Source organism: Pristis pectinata, chromosome 7 (assembly GCF_009764475.1).
Source record: "Pristis pectinata isolate sPriPec2 chromosome 7, sPriPec2.1.pri, whole genome shotgun sequence".
In the NCBI taxonomy this organism is placed as follows: domain Eukaryota; kingdom Metazoa; phylum Chordata; class Chondrichthyes; order Rhinopristiformes; family Pristidae; genus Pristis; species Pristis pectinata.
In genome coordinates this window covers 91015003-91038662 of record NC_067411.1, presented here as the reverse complement: position 1 = coordinate 91038662, position 23660 = coordinate 91015003, and the positions used below count along the sequence as shown (strand labels likewise).

The window sequence follows — 23660 nt, the reverse complement described above, 5'->3', positions numbered from 1 at the left end:
TGACTGATCTTTCATTAACTGCTATTTGAAATGTCCATGTTAATGGATATAATTGTTTTCCCAAATTATGTATGCAGCTTATCCATAAGGGCCTAGAAAGTAGAGCACACAACATCCTTTTTAATATGTTCAGTGCACATAAAAGCCATTTTCCCCATGTTTAAACATGATAGCACCCATTTCCAGTGGAAATCCTGACCATTGGGAAAGTGGACTCGGCCTCTATTCAGCTTAGTGCAGCTTGTGTTTCTCTGAAGTCATTTGAACATGTGATCATGTCATGAATGTCAGCAACATTCATCTTTGCCTTACCATCAGAAGGACAGAAGTTGGAGCAATAGAGTGCAACTTACAGCATTTCCAACTTGCAGCAAAACAAGAAGTAAATCTTAAATCTAGGTGATGCCCATTGAAGGATCTCCACTGAGGCATGGAGCTGTCGCTGTCTGCATGTGCCTGCCTGAGTTTTCAGTACTGCAGGGAGCAGGTGGGGAGAGATGCAGCAACATACATTGAAGATGTGTTCTCTCTGGTGTAAACGCTGCTGTGCTGTGACTGCCATGGAGAGAGTTCTTTAAGTTTGTGGCTTGCTTCCTATGATTCCTGGTGACTAAGTGGCAACTGCTGTGAGCTCTGTAGGCAGCTGATATTGGCATTGCTGCATACAGTATAGAAACAAGTTTGCAGATGATACCACTGTAGTGGGCCGTATCTCAAATAGCGACGACGTGGAGTACAGGAAGGAGATAAAGAGCTTAGTGACATGGTGTCATGACGACAACCTTTCCCTCAATGTCAGCAAAACAGAAGAGTTGGTCATTGACTTCAGGAAGGGGGATGGTGCACATGCTCCTGTCTACGTCAATGGTGCTGAGGTCGAGAGGGTTGAGAGCTTCAAGTTCCTCAGAGTGAAAATCCACCTATAGCCTGTCCTGGTCCAACCACGTAGACACCACGGCCAAGAAAGCTCACCAGCGCCTCTACTTCCTCAGGAGGCTAAAGAAATTTGTCATGTCTCCATCGACCCTTCCCAATTTTTATCGATGCACCATAGAAAGCATCCTGTCTGGATGCACCACGGCTTGGTATGGCGACTGCTCTGCCTGTGACCGCAAGAAACTGCAGAGAGTTGTGAACACACCTCAACACATCACGGAAACCAGCCTCCCCTCCATATACTCTGTCTATACTTCCTCGCTGCCTCAGTAAAGCAGCCAGCATAATCAAAGACCCCACCCACCCCGGACATTCTCTCCTCTCCCCTCTCCCATCGGGCAGAAGATACAAAAGCCTGAAAGCACATACAACCAGGCTCAAGGACAGATTCTATTTCGCTGTTATAAGGCTATTGAATGGTACTCTAGTAAGATAAGATGGACTCCTGACCTCACAAGCTACCTCATTATGACCTTGTACTTTATTATCTAGCTGCACTGCACTTCCTCTGTAGCTGTGACACTCTACACTGCATTCTGTTATCGTTTTTACCCTGTACTACCTCAATGTACTGTATAATGAATTGATCTGTATGGATGGTATGCAGGACAAGGTTTTCACTGTACCTCAGTACAAGTGACAATAACAAAACAAATTCCAATTCCACTGCTAAAACAAATTTTTACATTGGTAAACCTTTGCAATTTTGTGATTTTTTTTTTTGGAGTTTCCCTATTTTGGACTGTTTGCTCCCAAACAGAGCATCAGTGCCAAAAACAGTGAAAGCTGATGTTTTAGACATCAACAGTGTCCAAAGCTAGGGTGACTGTATTTCCCAAACTGAGTCCAGGGACAAACAATGCGGGCACTCATCAAATGTCCAGGATGAAAAATGAAGGTTACCCACAGCAGCAACACAAAATATTCCAACATCTTATATTTAAACAATTACTCAAATAAACTATGAATCAAAAAGGAAAGCCAAAGCAATGTTGCATTTATGAATCAACTCACACATAGTTTATAAGTAATACATTAACTCTATTCAGACTTATTGGAACCACTGTCATGAAGCACCAGACCCAGATAAATGGTGTAAAATATGCATGCCACATGCTCGATGCTGGGTGTGTGGTTTGTAGTTTGAGTAGTGCAGCTTGATGTGATAGTTGTGTATTCTTCTATATTCTCTCCCCCACTCACATCTCCTCCACCCTCTGACCTCCAGCCCTCTTTCCCCTTCAATTCTACATTCTCTCTGCCCTTTGACTTTGTCTCCCCTCTCTGATCCCCTCTTCCTCCTAATCCCCTCTTCTCACGCTGATCCTCACCTTCTTTTCCTTCCGATCACTTCTCCCCTCTCTGATCCTCATCCTCTCTTCACTTCTAGTTTCACTCCCCACTATCCCCGTAGCTGCTCACCCCTCCCCTTACCTCTCCTGTGCCTTGTCCCCAATCTCCTATCCAGCACCCTTCATCTCCTTTCTTCCCCACGCCTCTGACTTCCTGCATTCTTCAGGCAATTAGCAAGCTGATGGAAGAAACAGGTGGTGGCAGGGCGGAACGTGCTGCGGGCTTTGGATAGGATTGTGCACACTAACAACGCTCGGGCACAGAGGTGCCTCTGGAAGGTTGGGCTGGGGGCTGTGGCGTTTTAACTATATGTGTGCCACCAATCAATGTCACCAGTAGATCTGCTCGAGTGTAAGGGATGTCTTGTGAAACAGGTTTGGGAATGGAATATAGGGGACAGAATCTGCCCAGGGAGACATCACCTCGCCCAGACGTTGGTTCCAGAAAACAGGGACACACTGTCGCATTGGTTAAATCAGATGCAACAAATCCAGCACAAACTTACAGCAATATTGCAACAAAACAGACATCGAGCTGCATATAATCTCACCCACCTGATGAGAATCATTACTGATGGCGTCTGTGCCATTGCACCCAGCAAACTTCCCGCACAAACAACTGCAAAGAATGCAGGGAAAGTGTATTCACAATTTGTTTTGGGGCATTGTCCTGGCACAGCTGTGGCATTCCGGGCAAACTCAGTGTTGATGCAGGCACAGTTGGTAAGATTCTGAGGAAGGAGAACATTTTTTTTTATGAAGGAAAGGTTAAGTAATAAACATGGTTAAAACAACAACACTTTATCAGACCTTTTGCTTCCATCTTCTTTCCTATAGATGCAGAGTCCCTAATTCCTCAAATGTTTACTGAATATTTCACTGTAGCTTTAAATATTTTTCCTGAAGTATTACCAAAGTTGAAGGGAAAAGATGCACCTGCCTGGAAAATGTTTAACACTGAGTAAACTCATAAGTTCATCTTTGTTTATTCATCCTGAAAAATCCTAATCTACATTCCTTGCTTTTTTCTGAAATAATTCCAGTGCTTTTGATTCCAATGTTAGGAGTCCATGTCATATATTTATTTTTCTGTATTGGGAAAGAGATGTTCCTAATATCCTTCAGTTGCCATTTACTTGATTTAGAGTCCTCTTGTACTAAACTTGATTACTCTGAAGTAAAATTCCAGGCTTACATTTCCCAATCACTCAATCATCTAATAGACCTCATTAAGATCAGCTCCCAAATCGTCCTTCCCAAGACAAAGAGCTCTACATTTTCCAGTCTTTTGTCCAATTCAGACCTGAGATGATGGAGATCAGGTTTATGATCCTTACCTACATCGCTTCCACTGTAGGAAAGACTCTTTTTGGCAAATTTTCTCAAAGCGTGGTTTTCATATGTGCCGACAGATGACGAGACTGACACAGGTAGCCCTCATTAACATACAAAATAAAAACAGACAATGGTTGCAATACTCAGCAGGTCAGGCAGCATCAAGGAGAAAGAGGGTTAACATTTCAGATTCTAGACCAGTCATCAGAACAGGCAGAAAACAAGTGCCTGAGGTGAAGCCACAGAGCCCAGAAGAAAGTTTTCACCAAGGCTCTCAGACCTGAAACGTCAACTCTGTTTCTCTTTCCACAGATGCTCCTGACCTGCTGAGTGTTTTCAGTGTTTTTTTTAGTTTCAGAAGTCGGTTGGGAGTGGGAGTCTGTTCCTGAGGGCTTGAGGATGGGGGTGCTAATTGATGCAGCCGAGGCACAGTCCTCCTTGATTCCGGTGAGCCAAAAGGGATCAAGAGCTCGATGATTACAATTGAAGATTGGTAGGCGTAACGGTAAATGACCATTGGGGTTGAGGGAGCAGGGAGATCTCCAAAGAGGAGTGTTGGATTCAACTGTTTTAAGTAGTTTTTTTAACATGTATAGTGTTTAATACACCTCAAGTGGCTGCACTAGAAGTGGCTGCTTCCTAGTTTATTGGTTCGTCCATCAGGTGAATACGTGTTTTCTCATTGGTTGGTTTTGCCACAGGTATCTAATAGGTTTTCTGATTGGACTATTGTTAGCAAAGGAGTACCTCTTATCTCAGGTATAAAAGGTGTCATTTTTTGTTAATCACCTCTTGCTCTCTTCCCCCTTCCCCTAGCTCATTTTAGTTTCTTTTGTCTCAGCTCATCTCCTAGTAGTAAAGCTACTCCCAGTAGTAAAGCTGTGACTGTTTCTTTGTTTTAAACTTTTCCAATAAAACTTTGTGAAGCACCGAGTTGTTTTCAACTCATTCTTGGACTCCTGAAAGAACCTGCGGATTCAAAAATAACCAGATCTGACAGGAGGTAGTTCAAACACAGAACAATCACACTGCCACAACAGAAGGTTGAAAGGCATCAAAGCTGGAACTCTTCCAAATGGGGTTTTTATGTATACAAGTCTTGGAAGGTATAAGGACACATTAAGAATGCTATTTAAGAGGTGTTAGAAACAGGGCAAAACCAAGGAATTTACATTGGCCATGCCCCAGTGGGACTACTGTACCTAAATCTGAGCACCACGCATTAGGAAAGATACCAAATCATTAAAGAGGATGTTTACAGGAATGATATCAGAGGTCGTAGACCATGGAGAAACTGGATAGAGACAAGAGGAGGTTTGAAAGAGGAGTTTAAAACCATGAAGGAAGGAGAAACTGCTTCCAGTAGCAACCTGAGGACACAGATTTAAAGTACTGTCAAAAGAACCAGAGTAACATGAAGAAATCCACCTGCAATTCATCATAATCTGGAACACACTGCCTAAAGGGGAAATGTAAAGAAATTGCACAAAAATACAAACATTTGATAAAAACCTGAATTGGAAAAATTCCCTTGACTTTAGGGAATGAGCAGGACACTGGGTCTGATTGGATAACTCTTTGAAACGACAGGCCAGGCATGATAGGCTAAGGAACCTCCTTTTGTGATGTATCTCTCCACAATTCTACAGTCAACTTCTGTCCTGTATGTTGTACGATGGGGACAGGGGGCTGGTAGGAGCTCACTGAGCAGGCTGGGAGGACATTGAGCTCAATAAAATATAAAAGGACTCTTACTGTGGCGGAATATGAAATACACACCATTTGTCATATCCCTAGATACTATTCATTTCAGTTCCTGTTGAGCAGCACCAGTTCTCCTGATTACATGCAAGCCATTGGCCAAGCTGGAATGCTCTGATTGCCATGAGAACTACAATCCATGACAGCAGCTTATGGGACAAGTGAGGTTCTTGTGCTGAGCACATTTCAGCTGATAATTTCCTAACAGCATTGGACACAAGCAACAGAAACCTGTGAATCCAACAGCTTCATTAAAAAGCTATCTTGTTATGTAATGTTTTTCATTTTGAGAAAAGCTGAATCTGCAAGTTGAGATGTTGCTTCACACAAAGTTTACTATTACGGTAATAGGCAAGTAATGAAGTGGTATGTTTAATTCCTGCAGATGGTAAGCATTTCTCTATGTGCTTTACAACAGAGCTCCGAAAATCACTCTGTTGATAGTTATTCAGAAACAGCAGGAGAGGAGACTGGGAGAAGGCTGAAAATAAAACAATTTTTAGTGCACTTTCATTTTCCAGCTACAATCTTGGGGGAATGTTCTAAAGGTCAGAAATCTATAAATTGTTACCCTGGCAAAATTCTTTCATTATCATTGTCACTCTGAGCTCACTATCGGCTGAATTTCACAGCAACCGTTAAATGCAACATCCTCAAACCTCTCAGTTGGTCTTCAGTAGGAGAAATGCCTTCACCATAACAGACATGAACATTCATACAGTACATCATCTCTGTTGCTTCACCATCAATGATAACTTCAGCCCTTCCTTATGATTAATTCTGGGCTCCCACCCAGTTTATCAGCCTCTGATCCTTTAGCTCTCTTTTTTTGTCTCTTGGCTACAATACTAGCTTTGGTTTAGTCTCTATTTCCTTTCATCCATTTCAAGATTTGGCAAAGCCCGAATGTATTGACCATTTTTAACTGCCTTCCAGAAGAAGCTGAGCTGTAGGGCAAATTGGCAAATCGGATCCAAAATTGTCTTGGCATTAGGAGACAGAGAGTGATGGTAGAGGGTTGTTTTTTGTGATTGGATCCCTGAAACTAGTGGGGTTCCACAGGTATTGGCGCTGGGACCCTTGGTGTTTGTAATATATGTGAACGATTTGGATGTGGATGTCAGATGTTCATGGATGATACAAAGATTGGTGGAGTTGGTGACAGTGTGGAGAGTAGTCTGAGTGATATTGATGTGTTGGAGAAATGGTCTGAGAAAGAGCAAATGAAGATTAATCAAGCTAAATGTGTGGTGATGCATTTTGGGAGTATGAATGAGGCTGGGGCATACAGCATGAAAGGTGAAGTCCCAGGGAGTATTGAGGAACAGAGGGACCTTGGCATTGCAAGTCCAATGATCCTTGAAGGTGATAGCACAGGTAGATAATGTGGTTAAGAAGGCATATGAGATACTTGCCTCCATTAGTCAGGGCATTGAATACAAAAGTAGGGCGGTTATGCTCCAACTTCATAAAGCATTGGTCAGATCTCAGCAGGAGTATGACATGCAGTTCTGGTCACCACACCACAGGAAAGATGTGATAATGTTGGAGAGGGTGCAGAGGCTGCCCAGAGGCCTCACAAAGTCATGCCATCCAATGGGGGTTAGTTTCAAGCACGAATACTGGGTGCAAAGGCATTGAATGTGCATAAACATCCTACAGTGCACAACTATTATGTGTTTATTCAAACTGGCCAATTCGTTCAATGCTCTTGCAGTTCCTGATGTTCATAGACTATCATAGAATTAACAAATCCTCTGACTGTATGCAAAGGCCTGGAGATGGTCCTGCCGTTCAAAGACATCACGTTCAGACAGTGACAAAACTCTATATACCTGCTCTGGCTCAATCCCTTAACACCCTGGTTAACAAAAATCCACCATTTCCAGATTTAAAGTAGGTAAATGACCTATTAACAATTGGCATTTGTGGAAGATAGTTCCGAACTGATGACAGTCATTGTGTGCTGAACTTTTTTTTTATCTTCACTCTTAGTTCTTTAGAATACAACCCTTCTGTGTATAATCTCTCCTCATAATTTAACTCTCAATCCAGTTCTCATTCTGTTTTACCTACAGAGCACTCCTATCAGCTGGAAGGTGGAATTTTGGAATTCTCTACCTCAGAGGTAGTGGAGGTGGGATCATTAAGGGTTTTTGAAGAGAGAGTAGATGATTTTTTTGAAAGATCAGGGAATTGAGGGCTATGGGGAATTGGCCCAGAAGAGGAATTAAGGGCTGGGGCAGATCATGTTGAACAGCAGGGCAGTGTGAGTGGCCTACTCCTGCTTCTATATTCCTGTTTTCATGTGTATATACTCAATAACATAACAACCACAAATCAATGGGTAAAATTTTTTTTTCAATTCTTTATCCGATATCAGCAGAAAGTCACACTGAATAGATTTTCCAATAAACAATAAACATTTCAAATCGATAGACTCCGGCATGGTTCTGGAGGACTGGAGGGTCGCAAATGTAGTTCCACTGTATAAGAAAGGTGGGAGGCAGCATAAAGAAAATTACAGACCTACTAGTCTGACATCTGTGGTGGGAAAGTTATTGGAATTGATCCTCAAGGATGAGGTTATGGAATACCTAGAGGTGCAAGACAAGATAGGTCCAAGCCAGCATGGTTTCGTGAAGGGAAGATCCTGCCTGACCAACCTATTGGAGTTTTTTGAGGAAATCTCGGGTAGGGTGGATAAGGGAGAGGCTGTGGATGTTGTGTATTTAGACTTTCAAAAGGCCTTCGACAAGGTGCCGCACAAGAGGCTGATTAATAAGATGAGAGCTCGTGGAATTACAGGTAGGATATTAGAATGGGTGGAGCATTGACTGGTTGGCAGAAAGCAAAGGGTGGGAATAAAAGGATCCTGTTCTGGTTGGCTCCCGGTTACTAGTGGTGTTCCACAGGGGTCGGTGTTGGGGCCGCTTCTTTTTACTTTGTACATTAACAATTTGGATGATGGAGTAAATGGTTTTGTGGCTAAGTTTGCAGATGACACCAAGATAGGTGGAGGAGTAGAGAGTATTAAGGAGACAGGAAGGTTGCAGAGAGACCTAGATAGTTTAGGAGAATGGGTAAGGAAATGGCAGATGAGATTCAATGTTGAGAAATATGCCGTTTGTACACTTGGAAAGAGAAATAAACGGGCAGATTATTATCTGGAAGGGGAGAAAATTCAAAGTACAGAAGTACAAAGGGACTTGGCGGCACTCGTGCAGGATACCCTAAAGGTTAACCACCAGGTCGGATCGGCAGTAAGGAAAGTGAATGCTATGTTGGCATTCATTTTGAGAGGTATAGTGTATAAAAGTAGGGAAGTGTTGATGAGGCTCTACGGGGTACTGGTGAGGCCTCATTTGGAATACTGTGTGCAGCTTTGGGCCCCATATCCTACTGATGTTGGAGAGGGTTCAGAGGAGATTTATGAAGATGATTCCCGGAATGAAAGGGCTTACATACGATGAGCATTTGTCGGCTCTTGGACTGTACTCACTGGAGTACAGAAGAATGAGAGGGGACCTCATAGAAACATTTAGAATGTTGAAAGGACTGGACAGAGTAGATGTGGCTAAGCTGTTTCCCTTGGTGGGTGAGTCCAGGACCAGAGGGCACAATCTTAGAATTAGAGGGTACCGGTTTAAAACAGAGATGAGAGGAAATTTCTGCAGCCAGAGGGTAGTGAATTTATGGAATTCTTTGCCACGAACAGCAGTGGAGGCCCGATCATTGGAGGCGTTTAAGGAGGAGATAGATAGGTATCTAATTATTCAAGGTATCAAGGGATATGGGGATAAGGCCAGAAATTGGGGCTAGAAAGGAATAGTTTTTTACTCTCTTTTTCTTTTTTTCTCTTTTTCTTTTTTTCCTTTCCTTTTTTCTTTTTCTTTAGCTCATGGAGCAGACTCAATGGGCCAAATGGCCTACTTCTGCTCCCTTGTCTTGTGATCTTGTGAAGTATATACAGCTGATTTTCCCGAATACAAGCTGAGAATTTACGAAGGAGCAGATCGGTGCTGTTTTTACAGGTGAAACGCAACTTCAGTATCATTTGTGCTTAAATGGTGCTCTCTAGTGGCAAGACATTGTTCTACAAGTCACGTTCTCATCAGACACACATGCAACGCTTGCAGATAGGACTTACAAGGTACCTGTCGAGAACAGGAGCTCTAGCTAATCTTATTCCCTGAGTGCTGAGATCAATTATATTATGACAATTAACACTAACAACTTGCACTTATATTTTACCTTTAAAACATAGAGCTTACTAACATACTTTACAGAGAGGTCTATGGCAAACAAGCTGAGCTGTTACAAGAAGGAATTAAAGTCCTGGACAAAGAAAAATCGATAAAATTTTGACAAGAAAAGAAGGCAGACTGATTTAGGACTGAATTCTAGATTGGAGGATCTGTACAAATGAAGGTTTTGCTGCCAATGGAAGAATGGAGAAACAAATGCACTAAAATGGACTTTGATTTGTTTTTGTTCTAATTGTGTTCTTTCTTGTAAAAATAGTGTATAATTTATGCTTAATATGTTTTTCTTGTGAATGCTGCTTATATGATACTGTGAGCCTGTGATGCTGCTGCAAGTAAGTTTTTCATTGCACCTGTGCATACATGTACATGTGCATATCACAATAAACTCGACTTTGACTTTGATTTTATCCTCAACCTTTCCTTTCCTCTACCTATTTTTCCTTCTTTAAGAAGCCCCTTAATACTTAGCTGTTAGACCAAGCTTTTGGTTATCTATCTTAAGGGGACATAATTTTAAGGCGATTGGAGGAAGGTATAAGGGGGATGTCAGGGGTAGGTGTTTTACGCAGAAAGTGGTGGGTGCGTGGAACGCACTGCCGGCAGAGGTGGGGGGGGGGCAGGTACATTAGCGATATTTAAGAGACTCTTAGATAGACACATGAATGGTAGAGAAATGGGGAGCTATGTGGGAGGGAAGGGTTAGATAGATCTTAGAGCAGGATAAAATGTCGGCACAACATAGTGGGCCGAAGGGCCTGTACTGTGCTATAGTGTTCTATGTTCTATGTTCCTTTATGTGGCTCAGTGTTTGATAACTCTCCTGTGAAGCGCCACTGAATATTTTACTACATTAAATTCACGACGCACATGTTCTTGCTGAATGGCCCCTGAATATGCACAGCAGATAAAAGGAATAGCCTTCACAAGCATCCAGCACCTCCAACCCACCCTTCTTATAATCAGGCCTAAATGCAGCAGAAATCCAGCTGATCTCAGCAGACCCTTCTCCTATTTTTGGCATTCCCTTACATAGGAACTGCTGGCCTCTGTTCTAAACAACATACAGGAAAGCAGTAAAATATAAACAGGACACTTCAATGAAATGATTCAAATCTGATAGGGCTAAATTTTCTGAAAATAGCTTGATTACTCAGATGTAGCTAGCCACTTCCTAACGCAATGAGACGGTTAAGACTTTCACACTTAATCAGAAAATACTTAATAAACTTGAAAAATAATTCATGGAGGTATGTAAATATTGTTCACATGTGTGCTTACTTTCAGCGGAAGATGCTTGACTTCAAAATTATTCTGAGAAACATTTGTATAATACTTTGAATTTTTTTTTGCCTTGCCTCCTGACAGGAGCCTTCTCTGTTCCACGGAAAGGAGGTAGAGGAGGTAATGGAGTAAAATGTGAACTGGTGCTCGGGATATGGGTTAATAGAAAATTGCCAAACGGCTACTTTCATCCTATTTCTGTCCACCATCGTAATATGTATAGTTTGACTTGACAGGAAAGCGCCAGCTCAACACAGGCTTTGTGTTTTACAACTATGAGGTCAGGAAAGAACTGTAAAGCATGATTTGGGACTGTTATTGTTATGGACTAAAACAGGATGGCAATTTTAATGACAAATAGCCTCAATAATTCTGATTTTACATCAAAGTTAGGGATAACTTTAAGGTCATAATCAAGGGTTTCACATTTCTATTACTCTATTCTGTATACGGAAAGAATAAGAGATCTGCAAAGGATCATCTTATTGACACCAGCATCAAACATTGGAGGAGAATCCCTCCTGGTTCCACAAGGATTCCATGGGCTTTCCCTGCTCTAGGTCTCCCCCTTCCCTGATCATGGACTTCTCAATGGAACCTACCCCAAAGCATCCACCTACCACCCACATCCCCCATGTCCTGCCCACTATCACCAAATCTATACTTTCCATCTACTTGGAGTTAAGATCAGCCTTAACCCAGTCCTAATGTTACCATGACCTTGCCAAGAAAAACCAGAATTTTCTCCATGTTTTAACTAGTTTATGCACCCTGAACTCTGAATTACAAAGAATTTGCATGTGTAAACTGTCCCGCATATCTCTTATCAAATTTGCACTCCACATGAATCACTTTCCTTCTTCCTTCATCTCACCCAATGAACATATTCAACATTTTCTTCCTCATTCATGCAGTCACAAAACTTCTGCTTAAGTGCATCAGAAATTCCCTTCTCCATCTAGCGACTCAACCCTTTCCCTGACAACCTCATAAAACCGACAGCTGCAACATCAAAGGCATATTTGACTCTGAGACAAACATTGAAGCAAGTATCTATGCCAGCACTAAGAAGATCCATATGCAAGTATGTAACAACTCTTCAGCTTTTCTGCTATTGAAACTCTCATCTATGGCTTTGTTACTTCTCAACCATTACAATGCACTCCTCCCCCAATCAATCCTCTTCAACCTGAGCTTATTAAAAACTTTGTGTCCCTTGTCCTAAGTCACCAAGTCCATTCACTTATCTCCGTTACATTTGCTGATCCTCTCACTGGCCTCTGGTTAGACAATACTTCAAGTTTAAATTCCACTCCTGCTTTCATATCCCTCCATTGCCTTACCCTCCCTACCATTGTAATCTTCTTTAGCCTTATAACCCTCCAAACTTTCAGCTCAAGCCTCCTCACTCACCATCTCTGAATTTAATCCCTCCACTACTGATTGCCATATCTTCAGTTGCTAAAGCCCTAACCTCTGGAAATTCTCTGCAAAGCTTGTCCTCCTCTTTAACTTTTATTATTCCTTCAAGGCATTTCTAAAAAAACTTTCCAACCTTGTGTAATTTTTTTAATAGTATCACTCCTGTAAAGCACCTTGTGTTGTGTTGTCTTAAAGGTTCTACACAAGTACAATTTGCTGTTGTTGTTACCATATTGCTCTTCATGATTAAATCTACACTGAATTCTTCAGGGAATTTATTGCTGACTATTTTATATTTACCATCCCTAATTCTCCTTCCCAATGTGAGTCTGCTACTTACCTTGTTGTTCTCACTTCAATAACTTATACTGCTCACTGGCTGTTAACCACAGTTCACAATTCATTTATCAAGAATGGCTACGCTAATCCAACTTTCAGTCCAGGAGGCTGTTACTGGAAACCAAGCTGCCCATGGGCACAGAGAAGATATTGGCAGGGAAGCACTAACATTGTTAAAACCAGCACTGCATAAATTCCAAGATTAATGGATCTGGGAAGAACATTTCTTTCCACCAAGCCCAAGAAAATGACTCCATCCTATCGCCTGAGAGCTTTCAGCTCAAGCACTGTGATGCTGTAAGCAAGACTATCATTATAGATAAAAAGGCAATTTGAATATTGCTATAATTACATTAATCATAAGACATAAAAATGTAAAATACAATTTAACTAATAAGTGAAACCTTTTAATTCTACCCACTTTGCCCTTTCCTCTATTCTTCCCATACTCTACTTAGGCAAATTTATGTTTGATTTTTAGAAAAGAATGTAACATCTATTTTAACTTCTTTTCCAGCTTAATATCTTGACATTTTCTTTTAGTTATCACCACTAATTACAGCAGAGGGAGTGGCCAAGGAAAACATTGACTCCTGTTAAGCCCTGTGCGAATTTTATGTTTTAATGAGATCGCCACTCATTCTTCTAAAGTCACATCTTTCCACATTATATTCTACCTGTTCATATGTCCATGAAGTTCTACTCATCCTCCTCATAGCCCACACTGCCAAACAGCTTTGTAACATCAGCAAACTTGAATGTATTACACTTGATTCCTCCATCCAAAACATTGATATAGATTGTTAACAGCTGGGACCTAAGCACTGATCTTTGCAGCACCTCACCAGTCACACCCACTAAACCTGAAAAAAAAACTTTCAGTGTTATTCTGTCTTCTGAAAGTTAACCAATCCTCAATCCAAGTCAGAATATTATCCCCAATAACATGTGCTCTAATTGTGTTTAATAATCTTTTAAGGCCTTTGCAAAATCCAAGTACAGCATTTAAGCTAGTTTTCCTTTATCAATTCTACTAGATACAATCTCAAAGTCTCTATAAGGTTTGTCAAATAAGATTTCCATTAAAAATCCATCTCGAGTTTGCCCAACCCTATTATTTTCTGAGTGCTCTTTGCCAATTCCTTAATGAGAGATTCCATCATTTTCCTACTACTGACATCAGGTGAACTGGATCTATAGTTTTATCTACTCTCCCTCCTTTTGTAAATAGTGGGGTTCCATTTGTCACCTTCCAATCTGTGGGAACTGTTCTAGGATCTATGGAATTTCAGAAAGTGATAGGCTGTGTTTCCTAGTTAGCTCCTAGGTTACCTCCTTCAAAACCCTAGGATCCAGGTTGTCAGGTCCTGAGGATTTACCATCTTTTAGTCCCGTTAGTTTCTCCAACATGTGTCTCTTTTCTTAAACTAATGCTAAATTCATTGAGTTCCTCATTCACTCTCAATCTCCATTTCTGAGAGGCTTTCTGTACCTTCCATGACAACAGGCACAAATTACTTATTTAATTTCTCTACCATTTTTTTATTCCCAAATATAAATTATCTTGTCTGAATCTATAATGGACCCACATTAACATTAGCTATTCTTTTCCTTTTTACTTATCTGTAGAAGCCCTAACAGTCTTTTTTTTTGTTTTTGACTAGCATCCTCTCATATCCATCTTTCCCTTGTCTATAACGGTCTTCTACTGCTGAATTCTGAATTCTTCCCAATCTTTAGGCTTATTACAGATGCTCTTGACCCACTGAGTTCTTCTGGCATTCTGTTTTTGTTCTAGATTCCAGCATCTGTAGTTTCTTTCCTCCTTTTAGGCTTATTGCTTTTTTAGTAAGGTTTGATGTCTTTTTGTTTGACCTAATATTATCTTTAACTTCGTTTAATAGCCACCAGATGGAATACTTTTTCTGTTGGAGCTGTTTTGCCTCAAGTGATGGATATCAATTGTAGACTAATTCCTTAAATGTTAGCCATTGATGATTCACTGTTATTTCTTTGATGTAATTTCCAATTCATGCTCCTTGCCTTGTAGCTTGCTTTATTCATAATAAACTAAATCACTTTCAATTCTTACAATAAAACTGTTATGTTGTTATCAGTTGCCTTTTAACCGCCTGATCATCAATGAACTCTTTCTTGTTACACAATACGACATCCAAAGTAGCTTTGATTCTTCTTCTGAGTTTAAAGTGTAAGAATACAACTATTTAAGGAACATAAAAAAAGCCTACCTTGTTAGTACATCCAGCAAAACAAGGGGATAAGTAGGTGATGCCATCAGACCCACAGACTGGATTTAAAGTCTCTTTTGAACATCTGCAATCTTCGTTACATAATACAGTTAAATCCCTTTTGAATCCATCGAAAGAACTAAAAAAAATCAAAAGTCACAATGAGAACATGTCCAACAACTAGAAGCTTCATTTGAACACTTGGAAGGCTGCCAATAAAATGACACATTGCTACAAAGTGAAGTGCAGGTACAATGTTGCTAGGACAATCGTTTCTACATGGTGGGAATGTGATTACTGTAATAAAATAGCTGATGAAGTTGAGAACATCCTTCACAGTCTAGAGGTTAATATCTTCTTTCTTGACATTCCCTCAGGATAGTGAGAGAATCACTCTTCAAATTGCTTCAAATAGTGGTTGATTTCTGTTTAGGCCAATACTTTCCTATTATTTACAATCTGTATTCAAGCAAAGCTGTTAGATTTGGTAATGGCTCACTTGATTTATATAGCTCATAGTAGCTGCAATTCATTTGTTAAATTGACAGATTATCTGTAAATGGCCTTGTAAAATAGAAAGGTTTTCATTTAATATAGACTCAAGTTCCAGCAACAAACTTGCTTGTTGATGTGAGTAGGGATTAAATAGGACAAGCACAAAACCGTAACTGAGAGATAAATAGACAATGTAAGGGAGCAGCTTTCTTCAATTTATCCCTCAAGATTATATAAAGAATCTGAGACTAACCTCCAAACGTTACATTATAAAGAGGGATTACACAAATTAAGGTTGAAGTTCCTGGAATTTGGTTTAAGGTGCAATTTAATGCATGTTTTCAAGATAATAAGGCAAACAGCTAGGTTGAGAACTAAAATATAATTCCATTGGTTGTGGAATTTAGGACCAGGGATCAAAGTCTCAAAATTAGAATAAGGCCTTTCAGGAGTAAAGTGAGGAAACACTGCTGTACACAAAAGCTGATAGAAATTTGGAATTCTCTTCCATCTTCAACAATTTAAAACTTGAGTGTGATAGATTTTTGTTAATGAAACATTTTAATACTAGAGGATATTAGGTGAGGGGAGGAAACTTAACAGAAATGCGCAGGGCAAGTTTTCTTTTCACACAGAGAGCGGTAGGTACCAGGGCTAGTGGTGGAAGCAGATACGATAGTGGTGTTAAACAGGCTGTGAGATAGACGCATGTGCAGGAAATGGAGGGCTGTAGATCATGTACAGGCAGAAGAGATTTAGTTTATTTGGGCATTGTATTTGACGTAAACATTGGTGGGGGGGGGGGGGGGGCGGGGGGTGGGCAAAGGGCCTGTTCCTGTGTTCTACCGTTCTACGTAAGGGATAACACTTCATCAGCCAGGACTAGAACAAGTTACTGCAGCACGAACAGCAGGTGAGCTAAACAGTGAAAAGAGCATGGTCTCATGATTGATAGATCAGATCAAAGCAGTTGCTCCCCCTCTTTCCCTGTCCTCTCTCCTCCTGATCTACCAAGTACTTCCTGCAATCACCCCAGCCTCCAGGGAATAATAAGTCAGCTATGATCGAGTGGCAGAGCAGACTCAGTGGGCTGAATGGCCTAATTCTTCTCCAATGTCTTATGGTTTTATGGTCTTATCACCCTGTTTCTTTCCCCTCCTCCACCCACTCTATCTGCCCATCACCCACACACTCCTCCCACTGGTCCCCCTCCCCGACGGTTCCCCTCTGCCCTCCCCACCTCCCTCCTTTTATTCTGTGCTCCACCTTCCTCTCCTATCAGAGTCCATCACCTTCAGACCTTTGTCGCCTCCACCTCTCACCTCCCAGCTCTTGTCGCTGCTCCCACTCTCCCCTCTTGCCCATCACCCCTCCTCATCTGGATCCACCTATCGCTTGCCAGCTCTTGCTCCAGCCCATCCCCTCACCTTTCCATACTGGCTATCTTCACCCTATCTTTCAGTCCTGATGAAAGGACTCGACCCCAAAAGTTGACTGTCCACTTCCCTCCACAGATGCTGCCTGACCCACAGAGCCTCCCCAGCAACCTTTTTTTTATAACTGAAATATCAGAGACCATGTAATAAACTGTTCCTGATGAGAATGTAACATAATTACCATATATGACTGTAAAAACAATACCTGCTGGTTTACATATCCCTTCTGTAAAGCTAAATAGTTATAAATGGTGCATTGTAAGAGTAAATCTATTGTGTCAGAAATGAACACGGCTGCAAACAATACCATCTGACTCTAAGTGTCATCATTAAATTAAGAGTGCTAGTAAAATTGTAAAATGACAATTCAGCTCCCGAGCACAGCCTAACACGAAACACATCATTCAACTGTAGTATTAGGTAGCGTTAACACAGAAGACCAGCTGTCTTATTGCCAAGTATAGTGAGTGTTATTCTTGTTCATGCACTATTTAGAGTTAGATGAATTTTGTGTCCACAGGGCGACATGGTAGTGTAGCGGTTAGAGTAATGCTACTACAGCGCCAGAGACCCAGGTTCAATTCCTGCCGTTGTCTGTAAGGAGTTTCTATGTTCTTCCCGTGGGTTTCCTCCGGGTGCTCCGGTTTCCTCCCACATTCCAAAGACGTACGGGTTAGGAAGTTATGGGCATGCTATGTTGGCGCTGGAAGCGTGGCGACACTTGCAGGCTGATCCCCAGAATATGCTATGCAAAGATGCATTTCACTGTGTGTTTTGATGTACATGTGACTAATAAAGAAATCATCTGTTTTTGCTAATTTTACTAGACTCACTAATATTATGGCTCCTCATGTTCTTCAGAGCACACAGAAGTTGTGTTGTTTGATTTTATAAACTCTCTGGAGATTGATCTACCGATTGTAGAAGATTCTCTGATATAGTGTCAAGGGGACAATGGGTTATTCAAGGAATAAATCAAACTATTGAATCATTTTAAAAGGCAACAACCCTGAAGCAAGAACAAAATAGTTTGTAGACAATATTGCTAGACATATCTGCTTAGCAATATGTTTCTGTACATTTAAAAATTAGCTACTTTGATTTAAAACATGTTTATTGGCAGTTTTCCCTTGGTTATTTGCCACGACACTCTGCAACTCAAAAGAGCCTTCAGACACCACATGATACCCAAGAAGATATATGTGTACAATGAAGCTGGTCTGAGTGTGGAACTGGACCCATGACAGAGCCATCACTGAACAGAACATGGGTCAGGAGGCCCAAGAGGCCAAAGCTGAAAACACACAACCTATGGGAGATGGTGATCCACCAGAATGTGGGGTCCTAGAGTCGACAATTCATGGAGGACAATGGACCTTTGCAGTTGCTTGATGTGGCCACAGAGTGATGATTGTGAAAGAACTACGAGTGAACATATTAAAGATTGTCCCTTGCTCAGCAAATGGGATTTGCTCATATGTAGCACTGTGACTCAGCAGGTAGTGCAGCTGCCTTGCTGCTCCGGTCAGCATGGGAATGATTCTGACCTTGGCTACTGCCTGGTTGGAATTTGCACATTCTCTCCATGACTACATGGGTATCCTCCAGTTTCCTCCCAGATTCTAAAAACACGTTGGTTTGTTAATTGGTTGCTGTAAGTTACTCCTGGCATAGGTAAAAGAAAAATCAAAGGGGAGTTGATGGACATGTGAGCAAGAATTTGCAGGGCGACAAGGAGATAGGAAAAGAGGAAAGAAGCTGATGGAATTGCAGAGCTGGGAGCCTGAATGGACCTGATAGGCAAAATGGTCACCTTTGGTGTTGTTATTCATATTCTTATTTCACAGTTCCTCATGGCAAAGAAGGAAATGTTCAGCCCATCGAATACATGCTGGCTCTCAAAACAAACTTAATGTCATTCTTCCATTTATTTTCCTGTAACATACGTGTCCATCAACACCTACCTGATTATCTCACTAGCCATCCGCACAAGGGAGCTAATCTACAGCGGCCAAGTAACCTAACCACCAGCACACCTCCGGGATGTGGGAGGAAACTAGAGCACCTGGGGAAACCCACACTGTCACCACAGGCAGAACATCAGGAGATTCACTAGTGCTACTCGGGAGGGTTTAAACTAGTTTGGCAGGGGGATGGGAACCAGAGCACCAGGTCAGAAAGTGGAGGGATTGAGAGGAAGGTAGATGTCAGGGCCAAAAACAGGCAGGAGCAAAGTAATAGACACAATGGGACGGACAGTTTGAAGTGTGTGCATTTGAATGCTAGGAGTATGAACTTAGAGCATGGATCAGCACATGGAACTATGATGTTGTGGCCATAACAGAGACGGTTGAGAGAGGGACAAGACTGGGTGCTTAAATTTCCAGGGTTTCGATGTTTTAGAAAAGATTGAGAGGGAGGTAAAAGAGAGGTGGGGGGGGGGAGGTGGGGGGGGAGCTGCACTACTAATCGGGGACAATATCACAGCTGCACTTAGAGAGGACATAATGGAGGGCTTGTCTACTGAGTCTGTACAAGTAGAACTCAAAAATAAGAAAGGTGCAATCACTCTGATGGGATTATACTACAGACCCCCCAATAGCCACTGGGACATTGAGGAACATAGATGCAAGCAGATTAAGGAAAGATGTAGAACTAATAGGGTTGCTGTCGTGGGGGACTTCAACTTCCCTAATATAAACTGGGACCTCCTTAGTGCAAGAGGGTTAGATGGGGCAGAATTTGTTAGGTGCATCTAGGAGGGTTTCTTAAATCAATATGTAGATAGTCCAATGAGAGGAAGGGCCATACTGGACGTGGTGTTGGGTAACGAGCATGATCAGGTGACTCATCTTTCAGTGGGAGAACAGTTAGGGAACAGTGACCATAACTCCTTAAGTTTTAAGATCACTATAGGTAAGGATAAATATTGACCTTGTGGGAGAGTATTAAATTGTAGCAGGGCAAATTACGAGAGCATTAGGCAGTAGTTAGGCAGCAGGGAGAATGAATTGGGAACAGCTGTTTTTGGGCGAGTCCACATCTGACATGTGGAGGGTACTTAAAGACCAACTGAACAGAGTACAGGACAAGTACGTTCCAGTAAGAAGGAAGGACAAGGATGGCAGGGTAAGAAAACCTTGGATGTCGAGGGAGGTCAAGAAGAGAAAGAAGAAGTATGTAAAGTTTGGGAAGCTAGGATCAAACAGTGCACTTGAGGATTATAAAGAAGCCAGAAAGGAACTCAGGAATGGAATTAGGAAAGCCAGGAGGGGCCATGAAAAGTCCTTGGCAAGTAGGATTAAAGAAAATCCCAAGGCATTCTATATATACATCAAGAGCAAGAGGATAACTAGGGAGACGGTAGGACCACTCAAAGATAAAGGAGGGAACATGTGCTTGGAAGCAGGGTGAGGTGCTAAATGAGTACCTTGCATCAGTATTTACCAAGGAGAAGGATGTAGAGGAGAGGGAGATCAGTGTGGAGCATACTAATATGCTAGGGCATTTTGAGATAAAGGAGGAGGTAGTGTTTGGTCTCTTAAAGAGCAGTAAGGTGGATAAGTCCCCGGGGCCCAATGGGTTATACCCAAGGTTATTGAGAGAGGCAAGAGATGAGATTGCTGGGGCCTTAACCAATATCTTCGTGTCCTCTCTAGCTACGAGTGAGGTCCCAGAGGACTGCGGGTAGCTAATGTTGTTTTGTTATTCAAGAAGGGAAACAGGGATAATCCTGTAACTATAGACCAGTGAGTCTCACGTCAGTGGTAGGGAAGTTACTGGAGAGGATTCTTAGGGATAGGATTTATGAGCATTTGGAAAACCATAATCTAATTAGGGATAGTCAGCATGGCTTTGTGCAGGGCAAGTTGTACCTTGCTAACTTGATTGAGTATTTTGACGAGATGACAAGGGTGATTGATGAAGGTAGAGCTGTGGATGTTGTCTACATGGATTTTAATAAGGCGTTTGACAAGGTCCCTCATGGGAGGCTCAACCAGAAGATTAAGATGCATGGGATCCACTGTGAATTGGCCATTTGGATTCAGAACTGGCTTGGCTGTAGAAGACAGAGGGTAGTGGTCAATGGGACTTATTCTAGCTGGAGGTCTGTGATTAGTGGTGTTCCTCAGGGATCCGTACTGGGACCTCTGCTGTTTGTGATATGTATAAATGACCTGGATGAAAATGTACATGGGTGGATTAGTAAGTTTGCAGATGATACGAAGATTGGTGGTGTTGTGGATAGCGTAGAAAACTGGCAAAGGATACAGTGGGATATAGATCCGTTGCAGATATGGGTGGAGAAATGGCAGATGGAGTTCAACCCGGCCAAACGTGCACCTTGGGAAATCAAATGTAAAGAGACAGTAGAAAGTTAATGGTAAGACCCTTAACAGTGTTGATGAGCAGAGGGACCTTGGGGTCCAAGTTCACAGATCCCTGAAAGTGGCTACACAGGTTGGTAGGGTGGTAAAGAAGGCATATGGCATGCTTGTCTTCATTAGCCGAGGCATTGTTCAAGAGTCAGTAAGTTATGCTGCAGCTTTATAAAGCTTTAGTTAGGCCGCATCTGGATTATTGCATTCAGTTCTGGTCGCCCCATTATAGGAAGGATGTCGAGGCTTTGGAGAGGGTGCAGAAGAGGTTTATCAAGATGCTGCCTGGATTAGAGGGCATGTGCTATGAGGATAGGTTGGACAAACTTGGGTTGTTTTCTCTGGAGCGGCGGAGGCTGAGGGGAGATCCGATAGAGGTTTATAAGATTATTAGAGGCATAGATAGACAGCCAGTATCTTTTCCCCAAGGTTGAAATATCTAATACCAGAGGGCATGCATTTAAGATGATGGGGGTAAGTTCAAAGGAGATGTATGGGGCAAGTTTTTTTTTTACACAGAGCATGGTGGGTGCCTGGAATGCACTGCCTGGGGTGGTGGTGAAGGCAAATACGATAGGGGCATTCAAGAAGCTCTTAGATAGGCACATGAATGTGAGGGAAATGGTCGGATATGGATGTTGTGTAGGCAGAAGGGATTAGTTTAGTTGGGCATTTTATTACTAATGGAATTGGTTCGGCACAATATTGGGCTGAAGGGCTTGTTCCTGTGCCGTACTGTTCTATGTTCTATGCAAACTCCACACAGACAGCACTGGACCAGAATCAAATCCTGGTGGCTGGAGCTGTGAGACAGCTGAACTACCTGCAGTATCACTGCCCATCACTCTAAGTGATTGCTAATCTTTTGATTTCAAGCAATAGGCAGGGGTTATGAGTATAGTCTTGGGATTCAGCAAGACTTTGAACATTTGGAGTGTGTCATGACTGTAAGCCACGGATTCCTTGTCCCCAGTGCACTTGTGAAAGTGGCTGGCTTGTCCCTTGCAACAAATGCAGGATGATTTCACGTAGTTGGGAATGGGCCATCTCCTCCTGCTGGTTGACAGCCACTCAAAGTAATTGGAAGTGTTGCATTTGAACTGTGCACCTCCACAGAGCTGAAGAAAGAGGCTCTAAGGTCAGTTCTTTCAAGCCGTGAAACGATGAAGAATCAGTTCCAACATGGCTCCGTAGTAGAGATCAGCGCAGCTTGTCACATTCCTCTGCTCCAATAAAATCTTGCATAAATTCACTTTTATCCAGCATCTGATGAAACAGAAGCTGCACAATCCAGTGGCAGGCTACAGACTGGATGCTGGTGCTCTACAAAGCGATCACCTAATCTGAATTTGGTTTCTCCAACGTAGAGGTGATCACATCGTGAACAGCGAATGCAAGACACAAGATTGGAAGAAGTGGAAGTGAATTGCTGCTTGCCTGGATGGACTGTTTGGGTCCCTGGATGGTGGGAAGGTACGAGGTGAAAGGACAGGTTCTGTGGTTCTGGTTGCACCAACCTGCTCCCACTGTGACCTCCCGCACTGTTACAACAAGACCCAACACAAGCTGAAAGGACATCACCCCATCTTCTGACTGGCCACATTGCAGCCTGCAGGACTCAATTTCAAATTGTCCAACTTTAGTTAACTGCTACCTTCTACCTGTCATCATTTTGGCTCAATTGTTCTTATTCTGTTTGTTTAGTTTGTCTTGACGGACAGGTTCCGCAGCCTTGTCATATAAGATATATAAGATAAGATATAAGATATAAGATATTTATTTATTAGTCACATCTACATCGGAACACACAGTGAAATGCGTCTCTTTGCGTTACTGAGAATGTGCCGGGGACAGCCCGCAAGTGTCACCGCTCTTCCGGCACCAACATATCATGCCCACAGCTCCTAACCTGCACGTCTTTGGAATGTGGGGGGAAACCAGAGCAATTAGCCCCGGCTAATATAAATGCTATGGAATTTTACAGGAGCGAGAGCGAGAGCGGGAAGCAGTTTGGAGAGCAAGCCTCGTTGTTTAGCTAATTGGGCAGTAGCAGCCAATAAAAAGAAGGTAAGGTCAAGCAGAGCGGCCGTTGTGTGAGTTGCTCAGTGTAAGAGTGGGACCTTGAGGCTTTGGCTCGAGAGGCTTCGGCGTAAAGAGGCGGAGTAAGTGAGCGGAGGCTAAGGTGAAGTTCAGTTAAGAACATTGGGAATAGCAGGCAGGGCAGTAGTTTGCTCCTCTTGCAGGATGTTGGAAATCAGGGAGACCTCCAGTGTCTCTGATGACTACACCTGTGAGAAGTGCATCCAGCTGCAGCTCCTTACAGACCGTGTTAGGGAAACATTACACAGATAAAGAAGCTTAATGTGCCGGTAAACTGCCCCCTCTTAACTCCATTAACCAGTTTGGA

At 42.2% G+C, this 23660-nt stretch overlaps 1 protein-coding gene across 1 annotated transcript in view; it reads right to left on the bottom strand.

Moving 5' to 3' along the window:
• The window catches only part of LOC127572632 (solute carrier organic anion transporter family member 3A1-like), a 257725-nt gene that overhangs the window by 14932 nt on the left and 219133 nt on the right, over nucleotides 1–23660 (bottom strand). The window contains exons 7-8 of the mRNA XM_052020100.1: nucleotides 14944–15082; nucleotides 2844–3019 (exon numbers count right to left, since the gene is read on the bottom strand). Coding sequence (XP_051876060.1) covers nucleotides 2844–3019; nucleotides 14944–15082 — 315 coding nt within the window. The remainder of the gene's footprint in view (nucleotides 1–2843; nucleotides 3020–14943; nucleotides 15083–23660) is intronic.